The 21,617-nt window shown below is 43.0% G+C and overlaps 1 protein-coding gene across 1 annotated transcript in view; it reads right to left on the bottom strand.

The window, feature by feature from the left end:
* Positions 1–1,359: 1,359 nt before the first annotated feature.
* EFTUD2 (elongation factor Tu GTP binding domain containing 2) overlaps positions 1,360–21,617 on the bottom strand; it is a 39,580-nt gene continuing 19,322 nt past the window's right edge. Inside the window, exons 13-28 of the mRNA XM_044418695.1 lie at positions 21,358–21,448; positions 20,729–20,864; positions 18,691–18,818; positions 17,222–17,415; positions 16,023–16,134; positions 14,577–14,717; positions 14,213–14,314; positions 13,976–14,058; positions 11,484–11,570; positions 10,459–10,585; positions 9,795–9,882; positions 8,654–8,772; positions 6,470–6,564; positions 2,931–3,084; positions 2,272–2,379; positions 1,360–2,141 (exon numbers count right to left, since the gene is read on the bottom strand). Of these exons, the coding sequence (XP_044274630.1) occupies positions 2,046–2,141; positions 2,272–2,379; positions 2,931–3,084; positions 6,470–6,564; positions 8,654–8,772; positions 9,795–9,882; positions 10,459–10,585; positions 11,484–11,570; positions 13,976–14,058; positions 14,213–14,314; positions 14,577–14,717; positions 16,023–16,134; positions 17,222–17,415; positions 18,691–18,818; positions 20,729–20,864; positions 21,358–21,448 (1,861 nt within the window). The 3' untranslated portion in view covers positions 1,360–2,045. The remainder of the gene's footprint in view (positions 2,142–2,271; positions 2,380–2,930; positions 3,085–6,469; positions 6,565–8,653; positions 8,773–9,794; positions 9,883–10,458; positions 10,586–11,483; positions 11,571–13,975; positions 14,059–14,212; positions 14,315–14,576; positions 14,718–16,022; positions 16,135–17,221; positions 17,416–18,690; positions 18,819–20,728; positions 20,865–21,357; positions 21,449–21,617) is intronic.

Below are 21,617 nucleotides of genomic sequence, written 5' to 3'. Positions count from 1 at the left end.
TAAAAAGTTTGGTTAAGAAGTAACAGAAACCTTATGGAAACAAAGGGCTGGAAAACACTCCCAAAGAACCAAAATGTTACCCTGCCTTTAGGCAGGGGAATAGTATTCTCTCTAAAACAGGGGTGCAGAACTTTTTTCAGCTGGAGGATCATACTCCATTTTTGGAAAAGCTCTCAGGTAATGCATTCCAGAGGTTGGCACGACTGAAGGCAAAGGAGGCAGAATCAACAGTCTGCATATTTTAGTTTAAGGCTGTAAACTAGTCCTTAGGAAAGGGGTTACAGGCTTTTAAAACAAGGAAAAAAAGTACAGTAAAACCAGTAAACCACCAAATAATCTGTGGTTGAGGGAAAAGGGGCTGAGGCCCCCGTAGGGCCAGATTTGGCCTCTGGGGCTGAGGTTCTGCACCCCTGTCCTAAAGTTTCCCTAATGATGTCTAGCCAACCGTTTAATTTCCTCTCACATCCTTCAGGAGAGCATGATATTATTGCTTGCTTCAAACTGTCCATCTAGTCCAAAATTCTTCGCCATCAATGGTCACTGCCATGGTGTTTTAAAAAAAGAAGCAACCAAGTAAACCCACTCCAAATGCTACAAATAAAGCATAATAATGCATGCCTACAGAAAAGCACCCCTTCTTACCAATTTGTTAATAATGCATTGCAAGCAGAGTTTCTTATGTTGAATGTTTTAATTGCCTTTGTATCCAGGTACTTTTTCTAAATGTACATTATACACAATGGAAGATTATTAATATCTAAGGTCACAATTCCAAACATGACCTCAAAGCTTTCCAACTTGAAAAGCATTAAAATGCACATTTTTGGTAAGATGACTTACCATAGAATTACTTATTTGGATCTGCAGGCCTCCTGGGAATGCGATATTCAAGAGTACAAACAAGGCAAACAAATACAGGAAGAGAATGTTGAGAAACGGCTGTGACACGGAGCAGCCAGACAGTCTGCAGGAATATAGAGCTGCACAGACTAGTGAAATGCCATAAAAATAGAGCTGGATTGTAGTTTAGTTTTGTAGTTGGCAGTCCCAACTTTTATCCCTGACATGTTTTCCTAAAACTAGGTTCACAAGAAGCAGGTCTCAGGAAGGCCCCTTGCCTGACTAAGAGAGACAGAGAAAAAAGGCCTCTGCCAAATCCTCCGCACATGAGAGAGATCATCAGCAAAACTCAAGAACAAAGACACACGGAACAAACGTGTGGTTTTTAATGTATCTTTGAAGAGGTAAGGAGAGGAAGCGCACTGCAGACCCAGCTATGAAGTTTTGACAAAAAGCAGACAACGCATATCCAGTTTTCTCCTCCTCCTCTTTCATACACACACGCACACACGACAGGAATCAAGAGCTAGACCAGAATGTCTTAATTTTATTACAAGATGTAAAGAATATTTATTCTTACATTCCTCTCACTAGGTCAAAAATCCTGTAAAACACACAAAAGTCAAACTTCAGACTACTGGCAACATCAAAGAAAGGCAGGGTGGGCCTCTAATAGGCCTTGCACAGGAGCACAATAATGTTGTTTTTTTTAAGAGAAATGAAAAAAGTCAGACTTCGACTGAGAGTTTGCTTTCTCAATCCATTGCCCATACATGGGCTGGGCTTCTCTGGTAATAAGGAAAATGCATGGGCTATGAATTCATAATTCAGCATGAATGAAAAATATTAAATTTCCCACAAATGTTGGGTCAGCTCTGCTGATACTGTTCAGGAGGAAGAAACCATTGCAGAAGTGTCATTTTCTAGAAACCAAGCAATAGCTATTTTTATTGGGAAAAGAGCTTCACAGTAAGAAGCCAAGAGGACCCAAGCCCCAAATCTCTCAAGAGTCCCCAGTCTGCCCAGAGAAGCACATTCTGGGATGGTATAATGCATTTCTGTCAATGTGACATATGTCCAGGAGGAAGGAGTCTGCCCTTTTAGCACAGCAATTAGGCCAAAAGTTTCCTTGGCTGTGGGACAACACTATCAGGAATAAGGAAGTCTTGCTTGTCCACTGGGGAATGGGGACTGATCCAGGGTCATCACATGGGATAGTTTAGCACAACATCCTGTTTGGCCAGCTCCAGCAACATAGGGTCATCGAAGAACTTGCTGATGCTCACATCCTCACTTAGTCCCTGGAGAAAAATAATGGCATGATAAGCACTAGATTAGAAGAGAAGATGGGGTGAAGAGAGTGTGTTTCACTGTAGGGCAAGAACTGCACAAGCCAGGGCAGAGTGAGACTGACTTTATTTGAAGACTTACCTTCCTGCGCCTGGTCTTGATCATAAACTCTCTGGCCAGATGAGGGGCTGGCTGAGGCTCAAGAGGTCGAATCACAATGCTCTTGTCCAAGGGGTCACCTGGCACAATCTGGAAAGTGGGGAAGTACATGGAGTATGGTAAAGGATCTTGCATTCTTGATCCTTTGGACATGGAGAGTGGATGCTGAGAGGTGCTACTTTGAAATCAGGGCTGGGACAGGATGTCCAGGCCACAGAAAGCATCCCACTTTTGCCAGCTTCTCCACAGCCATGAAGAAGTCCAGGAGAAAAGGAGTGGGGCAGGCTGAGCAGAATTTCCACAGCCAGGGAAGTAAGACCTTCAGTGCTATACACAGTTCTCTCCCGTGACTAACAAAAGAGGAATACATTTCTGCAAAAGGCTAATGCAAAATAAGAAAGCATGTTGTTTGGCTTGTATATTCAGGACAAATAATTGCACTTTCCTTGGGACATAATACGAGGCACTTGGAAGCAGAATGCAGATTATTTTAAGTATGATATGCATGCAGCTCTAGTTCCAAGTTCCATCAGCCATCTAATAATATATGGCAAGCTGTGAATCTGAACGCACGCTTGAGACATCTGAAGCACTGGCTTGTTCTTTCTACTACCTGCTGACAAGCCTCCCACCATACTTACTTGCCAGTGATGGAAGACAGAGAGTGAGAACGCTTGTCCCTGTGTGTGTGTCCTGAGGTCTGTCTCAAATCCGAATGAGTCAATGGCTGGGATGAAGGCTTTGATGGTGTACAGAGGGGAGCCTGGGATGGGTGCGTCTTGGGTGACATGGCCTCTACAAAAGAGCAAGACTTCATGTTCCTCCTTTACTTACCTGAGAGTACCCTGGTACAGCTGCCCTGGTAATCTCCTCCTCTCTCCCTGGCAATGTCCAGCTCTACCAGCTCCAAGATGAGGGAGGCGAAAGTGAGCAACTGGCATGGAGGGCAGTACATCCTGACCAATAGCTTAAACATCTTTAAAATAAAACCATTAAAGCAAGAATTCTCTTGCACCACCGTTGTATCATCTTCAGTGCTCTGTGTAATGTGGAAAAAAGGTACATTGCTGGGGCAGTGAGTCCTCTGCAGTGGGTAAATGCCTTTCTAAAAGGCAATTTAATTTCATGGACATCACTACATAAAAGTAGATGGAACTGACTGGCAAAACTAATGCAGTTGTTGACTTTGCTGAGAAATGCAAGTTTCTCTGTCAACCTTAGTGTTCCTTATTCCTGTTCTAGTAATTTAAGCAATAATGCTGACAAACAGTTAATGAGGCCAAACTAAAACATCTAGCCATCAATACTTCTTTATGCAGACATAAAGACCCCTTTCAAAAGAGGTTAAATTTTATTTGCTATTTTTCAGTTTGTATATTTATTCAATTTATCACCTTTTCAAAGGCTCCAGGTGCTTGGAAAAATGTGAGCTACCCTTTACAAAAACATGAATCTTTCACAGGTAGCTATCAGAAATCCAGATCCTCCTAAAAGGGGTTTCCTTGACAGGGCTACCTATGGGGTGTGTGTTTGTTTTGACAGAACATACACATTCATGCTTGCTACATTTTGGCAGCAAACCTCCCTCAGTATGTTGGCCAGGCGAGGCTTGCCATTTGGGATTCCCAAACTGTACATGTGTAAATTGAAAAGCATTTGGAAAAAGCTTGTGCTAGGTTCTTGCACAAAAACAGGGTGTGACAAACCATGTCAGTCCTCCAGTGGGAGTTTGACATTTCGAAGGTACTGTCAATAGCTGTCAAACTTGAAGTTGTCCTTTGTTGCCCAAAACAAGACTGAAAAGGGAGTGGGGAGAGAAAGAGAGAATAATAGCTGGAAGGAGCCAGAAGGCCATCAGGCCCAACCCTCCTGCTCATTGCAGGACTCCAAGTTCACAGATGGTTGTCTAGTTTTATCTTGAATGCCTCCAGTGTGGGAGAACCCACAAACTCGCTAGGTGATTGATTCCATTGTCGTACTGCTCTAACAGTCTGGAAGTTCTTCCTGATGTTTCAGCTGGAACTGGCTTCCTGTAACTTGAACCCTATTAATGTAGCCTGAAATAGCATTTGCCTTTTTTGCAGCCACATCACATTGTAGACTCATGTTCAGCTTGTGATCTACAACAATCCCAGGATCCTTCTCACATGCAGTATTGTTGAACCAAGTATTCCCCATCTTGTAACAATGCATTTGGTTTTTTCTTCCTAGGAGGGGAACTCGGCATTTGTCCCTACTGAATGTCATGGTGTTGTTTTCAGCCTAGCACTTCAATTATCACCTTGAATCTTGTTTCTGTCTTCCAGGATATTAGTTATCCCACCTAGTTTTGTGTCATCTGCAAATCTGATCAGCATTCCTTGCACCTCTTTGTCCAAGTCATTAATAAAAATGCTAAAGAGCACTGGGCCCAGGACTGAACCCTGTGATGCCCCACTTGTTACCTCTCCTCAGTCTGAGGTGTCCTTGATGAATACTTTGCATCCAATTCTGTAGCCAACTGTGAATCCACCTGATAGTTGTTCCATCTTTCAGCTAGTTTGCTGATCAGGATATCATGTGGCACTTTGTTCAAACCTTTGCTGAAGTCAAGATACATTATGTCCACAGCATTCTCACAGTCTATCACAGGAAGGTTACCCAATCAAAAACGAAATCAGATTAGTCTAGCAGGATTTGTTCTTGACAAATCCATACTGACATCTAGCAATCACAGCATTGTGTTAAAGGTGTTTGCAGACTGACTGCTTAATGACCTGTTCCAGAATTTTCCCAGGGATTGATGTCAGACTGACTGGGCAGTAGTGCCCAGGTTCTTTTTTCTTTCTTTCTTGAAGATGGAGATAACATTAGTTATCTGATACATCCCCTGTAATCCATGGTTTCTTAAAGATAATATAAGGTGGTTCTGAAGTTCTTCTGCCAGCTCCTTTATGACTCTAGCATAGAGTTCATCTGTTCCTGAAGATCTGAACTCATTCAACCCAATTAGATGATTCTTAACCATTTACCTATGAATCTTGAGCTGCCATGCTGCTCCTTCAGTTTCTACTCATCCTTCACCAGGAAGATCACAGAGCCTTTTTGGGAGAAGACTGAACTGAAGAAGGAATTCAGCATTTCTGCTATCGTTTTGCCATCTACATTGAGTAGTTGAACTCCTTTTTCTTTCCTCTGTATTATGGACATATCCAAAGGGTTTTTTGTTGCTTATAGCATCTCTTACTAACCTCAGATCATTCTTAGCTTTAGCCTTCCTGATTGATGGTATTAATTCCATGTTACCTGCCTATATTCTTCCTTAGTACTCTGTCTCCCTTTAACTTCATATACAAGCCCTTTTTGTTTTCAGTTCATTTTTAAGCTTTTTTGTGAAGACACATAGGCGTCTACTCTTGTCTTTATCCTTGTTGGAATTGTTTGGAATAATGTCTTTGGAATTTCCTCTTTAAAAAAAATCCCACCCATCTTGGACAGCTTTTTTTATTACAGTCACTTGAGGGAGGAAGGAAGGGAGGGAGGGAGGGAGAAAAAAAGGAGGGGAAAGCCTGTGGCGAGTGCACCAGCGTCTTGCCACAGGAGACCCGCTTGGGAATGAGCTGCGGAAGAATCCATAGTTATTCCAGTTATCTGCCAGGTACACTGCAGATTGTTGTAAACCCCCCAGAGAACTTTGGCTATTGGATGGTATAGAAATAAAATAACTACTGTATCAATAATAATGACTTGCCTAGTGTGGCTTATTCACATGGTGGATTGCCATGGCGTGCAAACCTTCCCACAGAGGTAAATAATAATAAATGCTGCTTTAACAGTTTTTGCCAAATGTGGGTGGGGTGGGTTGTGCGCCCTTCCTTGTCCACTTACAAACAGATTAAGGCAACATCTTTTAGCTCTGTCTCATCAAGTGTTTTCCAACTTAATTTGACTGCAAAAGGAATGGAAAAATACCAAGCTTGAAATAAACTCGCACGTCTCTGTGTGATTGCATGTGTGCATGTTTGAGTGTTTGTGTGGTGTGCATGTGTGCTCACATGCTGGACTATACAATTTAGCTGCTTACTTTCTGCCAAGATTTTAGAACCAAGGTCCCCCAAAACTTCCCAAATAAGGCTGCTTTCTAACCTCAGTGGAAATTAACACAGCAACAGCAGGATGAATAAGCGAGGCTGCTCCTTACCTACGCCTGGCCAGGACCGTGTATACTGCAGACACGCAGTCAGCAGGTGCCTGAACCTCCACAAAGTAATATGGCTCCATTAAGCGTGGAGTGGCCTGAGGAAATACAGAGAACCAGTACAGAGCAATGTTCAGCTTTCAGCTTGCATTCCTGTTGCATTCCACAGCACCTTCCCAGTTCTCCATCCTTGGCTCCAGATGCTCCCCACCTCTTTCATTTCTCCTTTCTCACTCCACCCATAACAGCTTCAGGCTTCTACATCCATCGGAGAGATTATAATCAATTCATAGTCCCCAGAGCAGTCAGGAAATGGGATGAAATGATTCCCATTGGAACTTTCTTCTTCACAACTATCTGCCCTATGAGGCAGAGCAGAAGGCCAAGCATTACAGTCCTCAATTATAATTCGAACAAATCAAATTTGAAAACAAAATTTTAAATCAGAAACCAAACATGAACTAGGCATGATGACAAGTTTCTGGGTAATTAGAGCTGTTTACACCTTACTGTATGGATGCACTTATCAGTGGCACCATATGAACCACCAATGGGGATCAATATATAATGGCTATATATTACCTTCACTATTGGAGGCAGTATTTGCTGAATACCATGAGGGCAGGGATGCTATCAAATGTTCTGCTTATGGGCATTTCATAACATGTGAGGTGATATAGCCAAGAGATCACTAGGAAATCACTGTGATTAACTGGTTGCCATACCTTCAAGGCTTCAGATGTTTTGCCTTGAAGGGACTGTTCTTTAGCACCACCCAGGGGACATGTGCGACTTAACCATCACTGATAATTCCCAGCTGCCAATACGGTCTGTCTAGTTTCTAGGCAGTTGGGAGCGGAATGGGTCCAGCTATTACTACTGCTAAGGCACTTGTAGAAGATGATTTTAATATTCACAATATGTAAAAACAAAGCTGGATGGAAAACTGCCCCCACGATGTTGCAGTATACCCCTCATCTTGGAAAACCATATGGATTTGGCCAGCCCTGTATGATATGGACAAGTCTAAATTGAATTCACACTGGCCACGACAGATGTGCAGATGCCCTTTATAGATGGGGCAAAATACCATCACCAAATTGTGATTGTGGCTTCGAAAGACAAACTAGGCAACATATAGTGACAGAGTGCCAAAACAGAGCTTACAAAGGAGAGTTTGCTGATTTCCTGGTTGTGAGAAATGAAGCAAAAATTATATCTGTAATCTACATACATGTTTATAATATTTTGGATCTTATATTTTGTATGTCATGTTTTTATGCCTGTGTTTTTTTTACTGAAGTGTGATGTGGATGTACCATATGATCGATCAATAGATAAATAAATAAATTCTTCCCAGAGGCAACTGGCTGCTCATGTTGCATTAGATAGGCATGTTCCAGCACCTCTTCTTTCATTCTTAACATTGGAGACTGTCTGATACTTTTGGACCATTGGTCAACCTAGCTTGGTACTACCAGTTTTCAGGGTCTTAGAAGGGTATTCTTCATCCTACCCAAAGGTGAATATAGAATCTTCTGCATTCAAAACATGTGCTCTGCTACTAAGCCAAGGCCTCTTCATCATAAATTCTTATTTAATACATTTGTTTGAATTGTTATATAGAACCTCATTTTCATCTTCTCAGGATGGTTTACAAGAAATTAAAACAACAGCATTTAAAATTTAGATTAAAAACAAGAATATTAAATTCAAAAAAATCTGGTAAGTTCTGCCAGAAGAGGGATGCCTTTCATTCCCTCTTGAGGGTAGCAATCTGGGATATCTAATGCATCTCTCTTGGCAGGGCATTCCCCAGTTTAGCGGCAGCCACTAAGCAAGTCCTCAAGGTCATGTTTATATTGCCCTTCATGTCTACACTGCCTTTCAAGTCGAATGTTCAGGGAGATTTACAACAAAAATACACACATAAGGACAAAAGTTCAATCAAAAGCATTATACACCGCAATTTTAAAAAGCAATAAAGGTGATCAAAAATCTACAGTGAAGTGGACATCTCGTGACCCTCCACATGTTGCCAGATCCAACTCCCATCAACTCCAAGCAGCCCAGCCAATCAGCATTTGGAGGGCAACGAAGGAGAACAAAATGGCCTTGGCCTGGCATCAAAACAATACTGTAGTATGCCTGCTCATGCCATGCTAGATGATGCAGAACTATTCTTACCATGAGGAAGGCAGAATACACTACACGCCTGGCTGTGGGAATGATTTGTCCGCCTCCCCGATGCAACGGTTCCTGGGCAATCACAGCATCCAGGATCTTGAACTTCACATTGCGGATCACTAGGGCAAAAAGAAGCATCCAACACCATTAGAGATACAGGGCTTGTTTAGTCAGCCAAGAACTCTGAGAAGATTGATTCGCAATGGCTTGCCAAGCCAGTGGGCCTTACCTACATTAGCTCTCCTTTCTATATGCAATTATTCTTAGCCTCTAACTGAATAAATAAGCTGTCATAAGGTCTTGCTCTAGAGCAGAGGTTCTCAACCTCTGGTCTGGGGACCGGTGCTGGTCCACGAGAAACTTCCTGCCAGTCCGGGGGGTGGGGAGCTGCATCCCACTTGCCACAGACCAGCCTGGGGGCTGGCTGTGCTCCACCACCTCTTCCTTGGCTGGCATTGCATTGGGGGGGCGGGGGGAAGGTTGCACCAGTGCTACTGGGGGGGGGGGGGCAGGGAGGGAAGAGAGGTGGAAGCCACCTGAGCTGATTTTGGCAATTTGCTCTTTTGTTGGCATTTTTTGTTGCTTGGATTCTGGTTGTTTTGGAGAATTTTCATTTTTTGGTATTGTGTTTGGAAGCTAATACACAGAATACTGTATTATGTGCATGGTGCTTTTTGTTTCTGCCTCAGTGGTCCCTGAGGTGGTTTCCCTGTTTTTGCTGGTCCCCAGCTGTGGAAAGGTTGAAAACCACTGCTCTAGAGGATAACTGATTATAGCCTGGTGACACAAGTAGTTATTGTGCAGTTATTGTGCCAACACCAGCATTTGCTTCCATGTCTGGGGTGTGTGTACGTACACACACAGGACTTGTGGAAAATAAGAGCAAGGGACCTCTGGAGTCATCTATCAGAAATCATGGACAAAATAGCAGATAATCCTTTCTGCTATGCACAATTCATAGTTACTTAGAAAAACTCAGCAATCCAGGAAAAAAGCTAAGGGGGTGCTGATGACACACTCCTGAACTGTTATCATTTCAGGTACACGAACCTATCATTGTCTCACCTTGTGTAGAAAATATATCTGAAATAGCAGGAATCTGAAAATACCTAAAATAGTGTTTAGCTTTTCTTCTACTTACACTCATCACAGAGGGGCCCTTCCCTGGTTCCCCACTGGAAGCCCTGCACAATGCTGTCCTTCACAGAGCCCAAGAGGGTTTTATCGACCTGTGAAGAAGAAACACATGCAGCAATATAAATAACAGAAAGAAGTAGGTAGCCCCTCTTTCTGCAAAATGAAGTACTTTCCCACTGGAATAGTTGGCACCAAAGTTACTCTGGATCAGGCAGAGGCAGAGGGGTGAAATGCAGCCACGAGACCAGTTCAGAGTCCCCAGAGCAGTCAGGAAGTTCCATGATTCCCACTGGAACTTTCTTCTTCACAACTATCTGCCCTATGAGTTAGAGTAGAACAGAAGATGCAGATCCATTCATTCTATAGGCACATGGAAAACTGTCCTCAGAGAGGAAGTGGGAGGTGTCTCCTAGTCTATGGCAAGCCAAGCCATTCTTCAAAAGAGGCTTCCTTATTGGATGGAGGGAAAGGGGTTCCAGTGCTACTGGGGTGGCAGCAAGAAAATGAAAAGAATCGGAAGACAAATGCATGTAGATGTCCTTTATTTGATCTCCACCAGCATTACTTGCATTATTTAAGGATCACAGGATCCCCAGTTCTTGGATGTGGCATGAGATAGGCCTTTAATGCATATTCAAAAAAAACCCACACTTCTGCAGGGTCCTTACCTCTGAAGGGAGAGTATCATCCACCAAGATGTTTGGTCCAGTAGCATCTGGCCCAAAAGCCCAGATAGATCGGGCAGCCAGCAAATCCCAGTCATACTTGGTCTGGAAAAACTCACCCAGCTTTTTCCTAATGATATACACAGACAGACATAATACAATAGGGAGCGAGCTCCAAGGTCAATCTGCTTAACCTTCCTGCCCAAACCTGAATTCCACCTTAAGCCATTTGAGACAGAGACTGCTCCAGTCCCCCCTTAAACATTTTTGCACTACTTCCCTTGGTAGCTTGTTTATATCTTTTTGCTTTCAAGGAACTCAAGGAGGCTTACATAAATTCTCCTCCTCTTCCTCTCAGTCTTGCCCTCATTACAACACCCTTTGAGGTAGGTAGGCCTGAAAGTCCTTGACTGGTCCAAAGTCACCTAGTGAGCTCTATGGCTGAATGGCCACTAGAACTGGATTGCCTAAGTCCCAACCTAGCACTCTTAACCACTACACTGCAATGGCCTTCACGTGACCAAAATTCACACAAGGTTTAAACATATGAAAGCATTTTTTATTAGCCATCTGGTTAATTAACTAAAACCCTTGCATCATTAAAGAGATGCATTTGATTAATCAAGCAGAAGAGTTTTAAATACTGTTTTCTGTACAAATACTTTGCTACTCCTGTGTGTGTGCTACTCCTGTGCTACTCCTCAAGCTTGGCTTCATTATGATTTTGTGCTTCATCAGGTTTCAAACACTGATGATATATGTAGACCTGCATATTACTGAACCCTGGACACAACCATATTTGTTTAAATACAATCAGCAAGTTTATAAAGAACTGCTACCCACAAGCTATTGTAAACATGGTAGAGGAGACTGCCATGCCAAGGGGCAACCAGAAGCTGCAGCGGCAGAGCAGTGGGGCAACCCTCAAGCCACAATGGGTGGAGACAGCCTCCCAAGGGTCTCCAGGTGGGAAGAATGGGGAAGGAGACCTATCTCCCATACTGCCAACTCTTCAGCAAGTTTTGTACCTGTTCCATGTTATCTGTACCACTTCATTCTCAATGTCTTCAGCCAGACCCTTTTCCAGAGGCTCAGCAATCATTGTGATCTTGTTTCTGAACACAAATACAAATGACACTTAGCTGGGAAAGATGGAAAAGAGCTGAAGCGATGATTTCTAGGACAAAAGGCAAATTCTGAAAGTCCATTCTGAAGTTTGTTCCATTAGGCAACTGCAAGTAACACCTGGCATTGAACTCCACCCCCACCCCAGAAGCTTGAAATCTTCTTGTTTTGCTCTTGGTGATGTTGCTCCTCTTCTATTTGAGATCAATAGGAGCAGGGCTATAAAGACTGCAGACCTCAGCATAATTTCAAAAGCCCTCTGTAAGCAATCAGTGCCAAGCTCTGTCAAGTCTCATCTTTCCCTCCTCTAACAGTTTGCTGGTGGGAGGAAGGGAAACACAGCACAGAGTCCCTGACAGATTTCCCTTGCAGGAATGCAGCCACCCACAGAGAAGAGGTTCCCACTGCTGCTTTACAGAACTGCCTGGATATCCTCTGTTAATCGTTTTCTCTCTGGGGGTTTAGTTCTTGGAAAGGTTCTCTCCAACAGCTCCCACCTTGCTATACTGTAACTCCTGGCTCTGGAGCATAGCACAGGAAGAGTCAAGTAACTCAAAATAGCAACCAAGAGCAAAAGGGCCTGTGCTCATTAAGCAGCACATACATGGTGAGTCTGTGTCCCTTTCAGGCATTATACTGGGAGTAGGCAACACTTTCCTTGGCACCTGCCGTGAGCTAGGAGTCCTCCCTTCATACACTCAACAGCCACAGATGCTTCTTGCAAAACATTCTTTACGGACCAAATTGTTTTCCAGAAGCACAAACACTCAGAAGAAACCTCTGAGCATGCAGAGTGGTTCACTGATCCCAATCTAGTATCTAAGAACTGTCCTTATGAGTATGCTTGGGCCTCATCCTTTCGGGAGTGGCCTTTTGGGAAGGAGCACACCTCCTCTCTGCATGCCAGTCCTCTAATTGGGTCACCCTTCTCTGCTAACGTTGCAACATGGGATCAAGAGCCATGCCCACCTTCTCTGTTTCTGAGAAACTCCCCTGTTCCAAGTCCCCTCTTGCTAAATGTACATCTTGGTTATTTCCAGAGGCTGCCTGCCCACCTGGGCAGCATGGCCTTGAGATAAGCATCTCTGCTTCTCTCATCTCAACATCTGGAACTGTCCCACATTACAAGGCCCCCTCCTGCTCTTCCTCCAAAGTCCAGATAGGCAGCCTTGAAAATACCGAGAGCAACTGTCTTTCTCACTCCTAACAGCCCCTGCCCTAAATCTCTCAATGTAACTTTAAAAATGTTTTTACTAGAGCCTAGGATTGCTGGAGTGAGGATCTTCAGCCACTGTCATCTTAGCATCCCATGGACTCTGGGCAACAGCTGCAATTCAGCAATCTTAGGAAATGGAAATGGGGAGCTACAGGCTCACACTTTCCTCAAGCACCAAGAAAAAGAGACCTCTGCCAATGCTGCCTGGTTAGCTGTGGGGGCTACTGAATCAGCGGGGGAATAGGAAAGGCAGCAGTAAGGCTGTGACAGGGAAGATGGGGGAGGGGAGGGCTAGAGAGATTAGTGGCAAGCCAGTAGGGAGCTGGGGCATTGAGTGAGGAGCAACTGGAAAGTGGAGTTTGGCAGAGGTTGACTGTCTGAATGGATGGGAGTTCTATGAGTGTGGGAAAGAGAAAAAGAGTTTAGAGGTGATGCAGATAGGTGATGCAGATAGGTGAGCTTCAAAGAACCCTAGGTAAATACATCTCGTCATGTGTCATGAGAAAAAAAGGGCATACATAGCAGAGAGAGCATGAACATGTGTATGGGTGATGAACCAGGGTAATAAAGAAAGCACATGTGTATATGGAAGGTGATTCTGGGTGAAAAAGAAAAAAGTATGAGCTGGCTGCTGGCAGAGCAGATAGGAAAATGCAAAGTTTGCATTCTGTGAAATAGGTTTGCAGTGGCACAGAAAACTGTAGGCGCCAAAATTTTGTGTGTTGGCGCTCAGAAACTCCCTCTGCCTTCCACTCAGCTTTCTGGGCAGGCTACTTGTCCTCTGTGACTACCCACATTTTTCATGGCAGCCATTTTGTAGTGGTGACCTGGAAATTTTCTCAAATTTGGGCAAAAAAAAAAAAAAAAAAAAAAAAAAGGTTGAAGACCCCTGTTATATATTCACCCCTTTTTTGGCCTCTGGAAAAACCCTGAGTCATATGAGAACACGAGCAGTCTGCTCAATAAAGACACAACTACCACATGGAGAAATTTAAAATGGTGTCATTCTTCTTCCCAGTTCATTAGAAGACTTACCCCCATCATCAGTTGCACTGGATAAGCTGTTGCAGACTGCTGAATACTCCTCCCCCACCCATCCCCCAAAGAAAATTTATGCTAATCCAACAAAAGACTGCAGCACATTCCAAGATCACATTTTAAGATTCTTGAAGATCTTACTTCTTATTGGGTGTCTCAGCAAAACACTTCAAGGAAGATGTTTCCACCACTGTTTCACAGAATGTGACAACAGGATCAGCCACCTTTAAAAAAGCAGGCAGGACAATGATTAGGTCATGGACCAACGACTCAACTTCTCTTGTGGAATTCAAATTGGAAAAAGTCATATACTTTGGATTGGAGAAGCACGCAAAGTCAACGTTAGATAAAGTGTTGGAAAGGCATTATCATTTGTACCTTAATGTCAATCTCGGAGTACATTTTCCGCAGGTCATGCATTACACAGTCAAGATACAGTTCGCCTGTACCCAAGATCACATGCTCCCCAGATTCTTCCACCTGGAGGTACATGCAGAGGAGAAAACTTAATGGGAAAAAAGCAGAATTCTGAACTTTACATGGACAGCTGTAGTAGCAGAGATGTAACAACATACATTTGAATACTGATTATTGGGGACAAACAAGAATCTTAGCTACCATTTTCGAGTGTGGGAGAAGCCAAACCCTGGCACAAAAATGACAATTGGCAGCTGATGATATGCATTTAAGACTGCATCGTATCACAGGAACACATAGTACACTGAAGGTTAGTCCCACACACCTTGGTAGTGAGAGATGGGTAGCTTTTATTGACTTTCCGCAGACCATCCAGCATCTTGGGTAGCTCAGAGGGATTTACAGGTTCCACAGCTATTTTGATTACAGATGTGGTGTTGAATTTCAAGGGACGGAATATCTGGGCCTGAAATCAATCAGGAATATATTATTAACCATATTTGCTGTTCATGCTTACCCCAAGGTATTCTTGGCAGTAGTCATGGTAGATGAGCAGATTCCTATAGCAGAATCTAAGGCGTAAATTTCTGGCTATGAGGTAGGCTCTACTTAGGGCAGAAGTTGGGCTACAACTCTCATCATATTTGTACACTGGCCATCCTGACTGAGACTGGAATTACTTTTAAGGGGGATCTAGAGTTCTGGAGAAAGCTCAGCGATTATGTGATACCTGGAGCACGAAGTCCCATAGTGGGAGCAGATCCTAAAACTGGTATGTGTGTGCGCGCATTCTTCTCTCCAGAGGAGATCTGAGTGGATTGAATACCATCTGTCAGAGGACCTTCTGAGATCCACAAGTGGGGGGCACCAACACGTGGGGGGCACCAACACATGGAAGGCCAACTGACGACCTGTAACTGAAGTCCTTCAAGTGATAGTCTCTGTAGCCATGCTAATGTGAAAATATAAGGTCAAGCAGAGCACCTTAAAACAGATTAGACCTAGAGAATTGTTCTGGCAGCAGGCTCTATCACCCCAGATCCAGAGTGCATCTGCAATTACAAGGCTCCTTTTCAAAAAGTAAATGTTTGTTTACTACAAAGGCTAAGGCTATCGCCACAAAGCCAGCAAATTGGAAGCTGAGTCTAATGTCTTAACCATCACACCCTATGTTCACTTATGTTAGGAAATGTCACAAATTCTGTTTGTTTATACCCTACTTTCCATACACCCATGCATTTCCTTGGTCAGCAAAGATATTCCATGTTGCCGTAGTCCTACACAACCTCCTGACACATCTAGCCTTACTGCTGGAGGAAGGTTCCTTCTCTCTATTTAGTCCACCCTGCCAATTACTGATGTAAGCAACAAACAATGTATCCATTCACAGGAAGCTTAGAGAGCTTTAACTGGTCTTAAATGGCAAAGCCTTTTAGCATTGCATTTATAATAAGCCACTGATAATGAACCATGACTTATTGTTTGGTTATGTTTGAACCAGCACATACCCTATGTCAGCACAAGATCCAACTTGAATGGCAAATTACCTAAAGATTCAAACTATCACTACATACAATGCACTAATGTACGCCAAGATGGTCTGATGGAAGAAAACTTTTACAAAATTAAGCTAAAACTGGTCAACACAATGAAAATGTGTCAGTGCACAAAATGCCAATATGGTCTACTACCAATGTCAGAGTTGCTGCTGCTCTGGCATCTATTTCTGCAAGCTTCAAAACAAAGAACTTTGTGATATTAGCTGCTCTACCTCTTCATTGCCCCGGGGCTCAGTGATTGTGGCCGTCTTCACGATAGGCTGGTCCACTCCCTCAATAAGCACCCAGTTGCCAGCAGGGACCCTGTTGACTTCTATGTGGTACCTGAAATGGAACATACCTTCATGCATCTCCTGTATTCTTATCATTCTATGCAAGGAAACTGCCTCAGCTTTTCACGTATTTGCAGTTATAATTACATTTAAGATGGATCCAGAATCTTGCAATCAAATTTAATCAACATGTTAACAATGCATATACACAGACATCATTACACTGTCGCTCTTCTACCCTGCAGATAATACTATGAAGCCCATTCAAAAAGGGGAATATCTAGGTTAGAGCAGTTTTATCAGGCTATCATCAACTGAATGAATCCATTGACACAGTTCTATGACTCTTGGCTTCTAACACCAGCTGCCAAAATACCCAAATACTTAGGCGGAAGCTGATAGACTTATACTGTTAATTGTGGAAATGACTGAATAAAAGTTGAGTTATAGCATGCAGGGGTGAACTGGTATAAATGTTCTTGCAAGAAGTTTAGTCATAAAATATAACTTGTAATGTGTGCCAAATTCAACATCCTGAAAATCTCAGCTTTCATTCACAATAAGCAAATTTCTAGTCTTTTAGGTAAGCAAAATGACAGTGCAAAGTATATAGGAGGATAGTCAGCATCCTATATTCCAGTTCACTTCATAATATGATCAGATGCAGAATCTGCACAGCAGCAGTATATGTAAGCAAGCATAAACATTAAGACTGTCTTAATTTTTGGCAAATCTTGTTTTGCCATTTGATTACTCCCACAACCTGCCCCCAAGTATTCAAGAAATTAAGAGACTTTGGACTCTAGAAGAAGGCTTCATGTCTTCTTCTGTCTTAGAAAAAGTGAAACTCCTCAGCTGAAGGACATGTGGCTTTTACATGTATTTGTTGTTTGTGTAAACTAGCTTTCTCTAGGCAAAAGTCAAGGCGAAGCATCCAAGGGGCCAGAAACTAATGGTCACTAATGTTTCATACCCCCTTGCTCAGTGCGTACATGCAGACACACACATACAACACCTGTGGAAACTCTGCAGATACTCTCAGCAACAGCAGTAATCCTATATCGTGTGTTGGGTTTCACATTATACCTTCAACCCCTTACATGAAAGATACAATGCAGTGATTTCCTAGAAGCACCTACCGTGCTACAGAGATCCAGAGGCGCCCCACAGTACAAATCTGTGAGTCCTCTTCATCTTCCAGGGTGTAGTTTTCTCCAAGGACCTTGACAGGCTGCCCTGCATGGATGGTCCCACTCAGCACCCGGCCAAATGCATGGAACTGGACTCCATCATCTGTACTGTACATCTTGGTGGTATGGCACATTAGCGGACCCTTTGCAAAGGGAAGGGTTGGCAGAATCACTATTTGTGAAAAGTACAACCATGGGGTATGACTAGTTTAGACACAGGCAAATGGCTGTGAAAACAGCAATCATGGTTCAGAGGAAGAGCAGCTGCTTTGCAGATTTAGTTTCAGGAATTTTGAATCACTGAACCTCAGAACTTTCATCAGAGAAGTTTTGAACATTCACCGCTAACAATCAAGGCTGGCTGTACTGGGTTAAAATGGGCAGCCAGTCTGATTTCATGAAAGGAACTTCATTATATTGGGGCTGGTGGAGCTGTCACTGCATTTCCTGAAGAACCTAGCAATGGTAACTTTGAAAAGCTGCCAAGAATGCCCTTGTGACACACACAGCGCAAACTAGACAAGATGGTGGCAGCCAATTTTGCAGTTTAAAGGTCTGCTCTCATCACAAGCAGAATGGGAGTATGTCTGAATTTATCCAAAGGGACACATGCGGGAGAGAGCAAACCCCTCCCCACCGGGCAATAATCTTCACACAGTTGACTGCCCAATCCAGTTTTTTTCTCAGTCCACCTCCAGTATTAGACATGAACATGATTCAGAGAAAATGCCTAGAAAGAGATCTTGCAGAAGTTAATCTGCAAATATTCTGTGATGCTAAAATTAGAATCCCTTCTTCCCATCCTATAAGGGTGGGGCAAAAATATACCCCCACCAACTCAAGTGTGGTTGCTGCTGCCATGCTATGTTTGATCCACAGACTCCTTGAACAAACAAAACTTTCCATTATTAGGGGCAGCCACAATCATAAATAAATGGTTTAATTTTGGAATGTAGACTCCTGTCAGCCCATCAAGTTTCTATTTCTTAATGTTCTTGTACACAAGCAATAGGCTTGAAAAACTGACTAATAATATTCCGTACTAGTTGTGGACAACAGAAGCATTCTTGTTCAGTCTTGGCACAGATCTTTCTTAGGACTGCTTTACTTATAGCTGCATCATCACCACAGCTTTTAAAAGATCCCATATTGCAAAGGAGTTGTTCCTATAAAAGGCCTTGTGCTGTGGGTCAGATGGGCTCCCTAGGCAACTCCAGATCTGGTTTTGATCATCTAAGTGTCAGAGAGAACTGCCGAATCAAAAGTTGCTTGCATATGGCTGCTTTCAGGCAGAGCAAGTAGTCAATACCTGCCTCGGTTTCCTTACTGCCCAGGGAAGCTCCTCCTCCTCCAGGCCCTGCTGTGTAAGCCATACTTTTGCTACTTATAAACAAAGAGTAGTTTGAATCAACTCTTACATCAGGGTCACAGTCACTCATGGCCTCCCCCAGGTCAGAGTCCACTCCACCTGTGTATGTGTGCTCAATCTTGGTCTTTGCTCCTGCTTTTGGAGAAGGAATATGCTGCACGCACATGTCCACAAAGCCTAGAACAAGAAAGCTGAGTGAGACAGTGACTCAACAAGTGAATTGACCGCTTTTCAGGGAGGAGGAAACGTATGCCAATTTCCAACATTTCATCAGACAGCAGCTTCCTCCATGCAAGAGACACTCACATTCCATTATCCAAATTGCCACACATTGGAATTCTTTCTAGTGCAATCTCCCCAACTTGTTCTCTACCCATCTTTTTCAACTATTTATTGAATGGAGCTGGCAGCTTCTGGGATGGGCACACAGATATATCCTGTGATCTCCCCACATCCTCCAAGATGGGCAGAAGACAAGAGAAAGCATTTTTAAGAGTTCTGTACAGGTTGTCGCCAAGTTCAAACACCTGAATTATGAAAAATCCATACTTACAAATGAGCTGCCATAAGGCCTATTATTATTTTTTTAAATACTGCAGAAAATTGACATCACCATAGAGAGAGGAAGTGAAAGGGAAGAGAGGGAGGTCTCCAAAGCATGCCTTCCTGCCCTGCTGAACTGGGAGGGAAATCTCTCTGGCATTTCCTTGCTGTGAAGAGGTGGCACTGGTGAGTTTGGGCAGAGGAGAGGCTAGAGATATTTATGGTTTTTCCACTTTGATGGGCTCCTGTGCCCCTAACTCCCAAACATGTGGAGGCTGAGTATGAGAGATCCAACTGACATACGAATTTTACTTAAGAAATTGCCATTTTCTCAGGAAAAGAATTTGTTCATAACCTAGAGACTGCCTGTAGAGCTAATTATTCACCCTAAATAAAAAATGTAGGATCATCCACAGAAACTGAAGTGCAACAGGTTTAAAGGCAGACAAAAGAAAAAGTTCTATTCCCAGAGATTTATTACCACCCTGGGGAATTATGCATAATTTCATCACTGCTTGGTTTTTAAGAAACCTCTGAAGATATTTTTAGTCTCCTCTGTGTGTACTGCGCTTGAAGAAAATTGGCTGCGACTGATTGAAAATTAATGTTTCAATTCACAGCTTAAATTACTATGAGTAATGTTATGTTCATGTAAGCTGTCTTGTGAGAAAAGTTGGCCTGAAAGGGGGGTGGGGACAGCCTGCTGGGAATCACCAGATCAAATCACCCTGCTCCTCATGCTTTGGGCCAGGCACTCACTCTTGTTGTTGTGAAGATAAAATGGAGCTATGTAACTGCCTTGGGTTCCTTGCAAGAAGAAAAAAGGTGGGCCATAATGTTGTATGCTGTACAATATAACATTGTAATGATGAAGAAACAGACACAGGAATTTGCTGCCATTCGTGTATGGTTCTCTTTAATATTCCTTTCTGCGCCTTCTAAAAAGAAGGTATGAGTGTAAGAGCTGAGAAATAATTGCGAACTGCCCAGACAGCCCTGGCCATTGAGAGAAAGAGAAATGAAATGGAAGTTACAGCTAGAGCATTCTCTAGATAATACACTGTTGTTCCAGTATTTCAATCCTGTCCTAAAGTATACATAGTTCCCAGTTCCATTTTATTTTCACAATACCCCCATGAGAAATAAGGACTGGGCCAGGGTCACTAAGACACTGTGGCAGGAGACTTTCTTAAATTCCAATGGGGCCACTCACTCGTTTCTGTTCGTGCAAATTCTCTCCTTCTGGAGAAATAGAACACCACACTTGGGTATGCCTTCATGAGGAGAGCAAAGCTTGTCTGACCTCTCTATACTGACCCAAAATAGATTTGGATCTAGGCCTCTGTGGGTTTAAGACTGACATGCTAATTTAAGTAGAGTTAAGAGTATTTTCTAATTCTGATCTACAATGTGGGTACCATTCATACTTGGTGATTTGATAAAATCCTTCTGTCATAGCTTATCTTCACAGCCACTCTTAGAAATTATTCAAATTCTAGCAGTCCAGCCAGGTGTGAATGAACAGAAGGGTAATGGAAGTTTACCTGTGAACTCCCCAAAAAATTTCTTGCAGACAAGCCTCAGGAGGGGACGGATGTTGAGTTTCAGCTCTTCTTTGGTTAGATGGATTCCCAGTTCATCCAGAGTTCGGGGCAGAGTGGTGTCTACATCTCCAACCACCTATAGAAAAGGCAGGGATGCAAATGGGTTGGAGCTCTGAGCACTACAGAACATGATGGTGGGAGTTCACAGTGGGAAACCTGAATTTGCACAGTACAATCCCTTCTCCCATTGCCTTCCATTTAGAAGGCCTGCACACACTTTCATATTTATTTTGGATATATTCTGCTTCCAGTATGAGCACTGCCTTTTCTGCAGTCACAGAATTCTCCTCCCCAGGAAACCTGAGGTGCCTGGGTCATTAAAAGCATAATTTTCTGTGTTACATTTTTTGCCCAAATTTCCTATACTGTAAAAGAAGTCCACATTCCTCGCATTCAGAAGCAGGACAGCCCCCAGGGTGAATGTAGGTTTATACTAGTATTATCCATTTTTATAGTGTTATTGAACATTTATTTGCTTATCTATGATTTTTACATAGTTTCATATCATTTTTATCTTGCATGCCAACTTGAGAGGTTCATTCTTATGAAAGGAAGAAGGAAGAAAATACCTGAGCCAGGATCTTGTAGAGAGGCTCAAGGATGAATTCCACAAAGCTCCTCTGGGAGCTGCTGGTTGGGGCCTTTTTTGTGAACTTTCTCCTGGAAAATAAGAAGTGATGTGAAACTGGTTCCAAAAGACTGAGTTCAGCAAGCCAAACTAATAAACCTTTCCTGAAAGCCATTTCTAGATGCTTAAAAAAATTCTAACCAAGTACCAAGCATATGGGGACAAAATCCTTTTTCATTCTCTCAGCATTCAGGTCTAGAA

This window comes from Varanus komodoensis, unplaced genomic scaffold (assembly GCF_004798865.1).
Source record: "Varanus komodoensis strain SLA01 unplaced genomic scaffold, ASM479886v1 scaffold92, whole genome shotgun sequence".
Classification (NCBI taxonomy): Eukaryota; Metazoa; Chordata; class Lepidosauria; order Squamata; family Varanidae; genus Varanus; species Varanus komodoensis.
This window is presented reverse-complemented; position numbering and strand designations above follow the sequence as displayed.